This window comes from Simochromis diagramma, unplaced genomic scaffold (assembly GCF_900408965.1).
Source record: "Simochromis diagramma unplaced genomic scaffold, fSimDia1.1 OVJJ01000262.1, whole genome shotgun sequence".
NCBI classification, from domain to species: domain Eukaryota; kingdom Metazoa; phylum Chordata; class Actinopteri; order Cichliformes; family Cichlidae; genus Simochromis; species Simochromis diagramma.
In genome coordinates this window covers 10387-16350 of record NW_024386836.1, presented here as the reverse complement: position 1 = coordinate 16350, position 5964 = coordinate 10387, and the positions used below count along the sequence as shown (strand labels likewise).

General features: G+C 38.5%; 2 gene segments (V, D, J or C); one reads left to right on the top strand and one right to left on the bottom strand.

Annotated features, from left to right (window-relative positions):
• Positions 1-392: 392 nt before the first annotated feature.
• On the bottom strand, positions 393-1426 carry LOC120731977. The segment is given in 2 exon segments: positions 393-867; positions 1061-1426. Coding segments are annotated over 2 exon segments (360 nt in total).
• Positions 1427-1471: 45 nt separating this feature from the next.
• LOC120731987 lies at positions 1472-4411 on the top strand. The segment is given in 2 exon segments: positions 1472-1486; positions 3868-4411. Coding segments are annotated over 2 exon segments (351 nt in total).
• Positions 4412-5964: the final 1553 nt, after the last annotated feature.

Genomic DNA, 5964 nt, shown 5'->3' with positions numbered 1-5964 from the left:
GAGCACGCAGGGGAATTCACCGGGTATGAACACAGACGACGCGACGAGGAAAAGAGGTAAACACACACTATAAATACACAGAGAGACGCTGGGAAATCACACACAGGTGGGAGAAACAGCTGGACCTGATTAACCTGACGAGACAGGAGAACACTAACACCAGGGACCAATAGAGAGAGCACAAACCCAGAACCCAGTATCTAAAATCCCAAAACACAAACCATCCCAAAACAGCCACGAATAATAATGAAAGTAATAACAATAAAGAACACAAACACAAAGTCACTGAGTCATGGCCGCAGGACCATGACAGTTTTACAGATAATTAATTGTAGCAATAAAATAAAAATTTTGTACACAAAGAACTTTAAATCAAAATAATAAAAAATAATGAAAATGTTATAACTGATGATATTAACATTTATAAAAAAATATTATAACAAAATATAAAACTATTTTATCAACATGAAATAATGTGTGCTTCTGAGCAGCTGTCAGTTCAGATGATCTTTTTTCTCAGTTGCTCTCCAGCTGTGTGAGGTTTTTGTACAGCGTTGTATCACTGTGTGAACGGGAAGCTGCTACACTGCTGACAGTAATAAACTCCTGCATCTTCAGCCTGAACTCTGCTGATAGTCAGAGTGAAGTCAGTCCCAGATCCACTTCCACTGAAACGATCAGAAACTCCAGACTGACGGTTTGTAGCATAATAAATTAAGAGTTTGGGAGATTCTCCGTCCTTTTGAAGGTACCAGTTGAGGCATGAGCCAACACCTGAACTGGATTTACATCTGACAGAGACAGTCTGTCCAAGAACAACAGACTGAGCTGTAGGAGTCTGAGTCAGGACTTGTTCTCCTGATGAACCTGAAAACATGAAAAAGTGGAGAAAAGTTATTGAGATGATGAACATCCAAACATTCGAGGATCATTTCTCTAACATGGAGAACAGATGGAAGAAGGTCAGTGCTGCTGGTTTCAGAGTTTCTCCATCATAGCAGAACATCATTGTGGTGAACCTGGCTGCATGCTGAAGCAAAGTTTTCACAGAGAGTCTCACCCTGAACAAGGAGCCCCAGGGTGGCCAGCAGTAGAGTCAGTGACATCATCATTGTCCTGCTGGTGTGTGAGTGGCTCTGAAAGGCCTGGACAGCCACTGATCAACACTGGCCTCTTAACAGCTGTGAGCAGAGAGGCAGGACACATATGCAAACACACAGAGTCAGTCATCTTTCCTCATCGTGTCATCCTGTTCGTCCTTTAGTTAGTGCAGTGCTTCTTTGTTTTAACTTGCATTTTTATTTATTCAATTTGCATTTATTAATTAAAGATATTTCAGCACACAGGAACATGTATATTTACTTAAGTATCCAAATCTCCACAATGTTTTATCAATTTGCGTTTAAAAGGTTAAACTTGACCAATTTTTCTTTTCCAATTTCTTCCATCATTTACTTTCAGAGAGTGTGTGATGACTCATGCTGTGGTAATCATGAATATAAATAATTATTGAAACATATACATAAATGCATTAATTGTTACCTTTCTTGAAAATGTATCAGCCCTGATACTACAACCCCACACACCACTGCCCATCCATAACTAGTAAAGACGTAGTGTCGATCTGCAGGACCAGCACCCCAATACAGCAAGTCTGGATCAGCTCTCTGTTTAAAAAGTTCTCATCTCTGATCCTATCCTCAAACTTAACAAAACTAAATAGAAAAAGGTTATTTTGTCTGTTTTGCTCTTTTAAAGATGACTCTTTCTTTAGTTAATCGATTTTGTGAGCCAAAGATTTTCCAGCTGTTGAATATTAAAAAGCTTTCTCATGCTGTCAGTGTCATATCAATAAATATAAAAAAGCCAAGATTTTACTGAAGAATGCAGAGGAAGATGTAGATCCTTTTCATAAATGAAGACTTAAACAACATCTATTATATTTGTTCTGAGTGATCACTACTGTCATTAAACTTTTCAATCTTGAGTTGAGTGAGCTTTTCCAAGATGACAGGAGGAACTATGTGTCACGGCTGAGCAGCCGGTGTGTTTGTGGAGTGGACCCAAGTGCAACCACAGAAGAAGAGAGAAGTTTAAACAAAAGGCGAGCCCTTTATTTGGCTGGAAAAACCCCCACAGGAATAAAAAACAAGGCAAAGCATACAGGGGGAGTAAACTAAAACTACAAGCTAAACTGGGAAAAGCTAGACTATGTCAGCTATGACAAAGTGATATGAATATGATTAGTAGGAGCATGCAAGAAACTATGATGAGAAAACATGAACATGGCCTGAACAGAATGATGAAATACGTACTTTTAACCTGACCTGATGTGGGGGACGGAAAACAGACCTAATACCCACAGGAGGTGATCAGGGAAAGCGGAAACACTTGGGAAAACAGCTGACTGGAATACACATAATGATGCCACAGGAAAAGTAAAACAAAACACTATGAACATGGGAATACTAGACTCTTCAAAGTAAAACAGGAAACATGGAGAGACATAGACATGATAACATATGATAGACTAACACAGAAAACAGGAAAAGACTCACAAACAAGGAGACTTAGGTGGTAACACAACTAGGCTAAACTTCAATTAAACCCTAACTAAGAATAACACCACAAGAACTTCATATATTTTAATATAACCTAAGAAACCAAAAATACTAAATAAACTCAAAACACTGGGTCACAGACTCAGCCCCTGACACTAGGGATCAATGAATGTTTGAATGAGGATGGAAATTATGTGAAACTATGTTTTTACAATCATTCGAGCTTAATCTAAATGTCAAGGAGATTTTGGGCCGATGTGTTAGACAGAGCTCTCCGTCTGCATGATTTGGGAGAAAGGGCCTCATCCCTCCAGTACAGTTCAAAGTCTTTGAGAATCAGTGCCAAGGAGCACTGAAGATGTTCCTTTCAGTGGCAACTAGACACTAGAATGTTTTTTAAATGTATATATATTTCAGTTTATCACTGCAATAATTTCATTTTTTTAGATCAGTTGGTAAAACTGAAAAGGAAGGAGTGAATGATTTTGCTGAGTTTGTTTGTTTCAGAGTCAGAGAGCCGTGTCTCTCTACAGTCAGAGGTTTTTGTACGGCGCCTCAATGAGTTTGTATCACTGTGGTACACGTTCGGTGGAGGAACCAGACTGGAATTTGGAAGTAAGTTAATTAACTGTGTTTATTATGAAATATTTTATCATTTTCTTTTATAACTACTTGTTAGGCTGCTTAGATGAGAGAAAAATACTTTTTTATTTAAAATAATTTAGTGTTTGATGTTTGTCCTTTTTACTGGACTAATTCAGATGAGCTCTGCGAGTTTCTCTTGTTGAATCTACATTTCTGTCACAGTAAAATATATGTAGACAAGAGTAAACTTCATCCTCTTATGATTAGTTTGTAAATTTCCACCACATCAGCTGCTGTTTGGATGAGTTAAAGTTTGCTTTCTGATGTTTTTATCGTGTCAGATGTTTCAGATTTAGTTTGAAATCATGTGAGCTGTTCAATAACATTTCAAATCTGTATGAATGAGTAGCTGCTCTGTGCTTGTGTCCACTCATTTCTTCAGTCGTCCATGATTTAGACTTCTAATCATTTTAAAGCCAAACTTCTGCTGTAAATGTTTCCACATCTGCTTCTTTTATTTCCAGTGTAGTTTGAACATATTTCAGCTCAAACTGTGTGATGATTCTCTCTGTGCTGATATGCATGAGAGGTTTCTTAAAGGGAAGTGAAACAATGTGTGAGTGAATGACTGGTGGAGCAGAAAAAAACACCTGACAGAAACTTCTTAACGGAGAAATTCAAATTGTGGTTCGTGTCCTCTAAGCTGATTGGTGTTTCCTAGGTGATACCCCGCCCCGCCCTGAAGGTGCTGGGTCCCTCCAACAAGGAGCTGGAGCAGGGGAAGGCCACGCTCATGTGTGTGGCCAACAAGGGCTTCCCCTCAGACTGGAGTCTGTCCTGGAAGACGAGCGACAGCAGTGGCAGCAGCAGCATCAGAGGGGAGGAGAGCAGGACTCCTGGAGTGCTGCAGAATGACGGCCTCTACAGCTGGAGCAGCACCCTGACGCTCACTGCAGACCAGTGGGGGAAGGTGGGCTCTGTGACCTGTGAGGCCACCCAGGGCTCCCAGTCTCTGGTCTCAGAGATACTGAGGAGAGACCAGTGTTCCCAGTCCTGATGTCAATCACTGAGTCTTTCATGCTGTTTTTCCTCTTTCTCTCTGTTTCTTTTGTTTGCAGATTTTAAAAAAGCATCAAACAGTCATGTTTCCATCTCATAATGACAACAATCAGAGCAACAATCTCCTCTAGTTTCATCCTTTTGTGTCTGTTGTAAAGCTGATATTTCAAACTCTTAAAAGAATAAAAACGTACCGAGAAAACATGTTCTTTGACTCTGTGAGTTTAATAAATGCACATTAAAAAATTAAGATTTTGTAATATTTGTAAAACAGACCAAAATAAAAATGTAAACAGACACATCAAGTGTAATGTGCAGTGAAAATGGTTAAATATATTTTTAATCCACATATTAAATATTTCTCTATAAGATGTTGAGGTCATGTCAACCATAGATTATCTGTGTGCTCTTCATAATTTCTAGTCTCAAAGCTGTTTTATGATCTACATTTTAATCTGATCTAAAACCTAATAAGTAAAATTAAAGAGCAGGGTGTCATCTGTATGTTTAAACAGAGATCATTTAAATCAAAGTTTAAGTGGAAGATTTACTGAAGTTTATTAATGAACTATTTGGCAGTGAAACTGTGATGAGCAACAAAGCAGAGAAGAGTCTAGAAGCTGGTGGTGGCAGAGGTGAAGCAGGTGGAGACTTAGCTGAGGATCTCTAATTGTCAGGATGAGGTGGAGATAAGGAGATTTAAAGCACACAAAACAGAGGCTGAGTAACTCACAGAAGGCAGCGAGACAACTAAAAATCTAAATTAATATAAAAATCTTTAATGAGCAAAAACAACATTTTTTCTTTGTGGACCTTCCAGCTACGTCTTTTCATCTGAACTTATTGTTATAAATGTAGAAACTAAGAATGAGTCAGACGATGGGCTGCAGAGAACATCAGTCATCTAAAAATAATGTTAATGTGTTAAACATCTGGAGCCAGTGTTGTGTCTGTATTCTGTGACTCATTAACATTTATCTTTTATTTCTTTTTTTTCATGTTACAACAACGTATTCAATAAGTTTTGAATGTTAAACTGTGAGTGCACACAAATGAAATTCCACAGTAAATATTAAAGTAATCGTTCCTCCCAGTCTTTTAGTTTGTTCTGCAGCTGTTGCTTCAGATCAGTTCCTCTTCAGCTGAGAGGTTTTTGTACGACAGATTTTCACTGTGTAAACAGAGTGTGTTTTTTTGAGCCTCAAATTTATGTTTAGATTATTTGAATTAAACTTTATTTTTATGTGAGCTGTATGATATTTATTGATTTATTTTCATTATTTTTAACATAAAGGTCTTATTTTAATGATAACTGTTAAATTTAACAAATCATAGATGATATTATGGTGGTTCTAGTATGGAATGGAGGTCAAAGGTCACGATGAGTTTTCCTCTATAACTATTCGACTTGTGAACATGTTGACTGATTTTTGCTTAATTTTTAGGGAAAAGAGAAAAAGAAACTATTTTTAGATTGGAAGCAATGTGTGTGTGTGTGTGTGTGCGTGCGTGCGTGCGTGTGTGTGCGGTGTGTGTGTGTGCGTGGCGTGCGTGTGTGTGCGTACGTGTGTGCGTGAGTGTGTGTGTGTGTGTGTGTTGTGCACGTGTGTGTGTGTGTGTGTGTCCTCAGTGAACTGGTCAGTCGCTGCAGTATCTTCCAGCTGCAGCAGTCACTTCAGTTTCTGTTCAGTCTGACTGAGGGAGGTTTTTGTACGACTGTTTTTCACTGTGTGAACACATGCTGACTGTTAGGATAGTG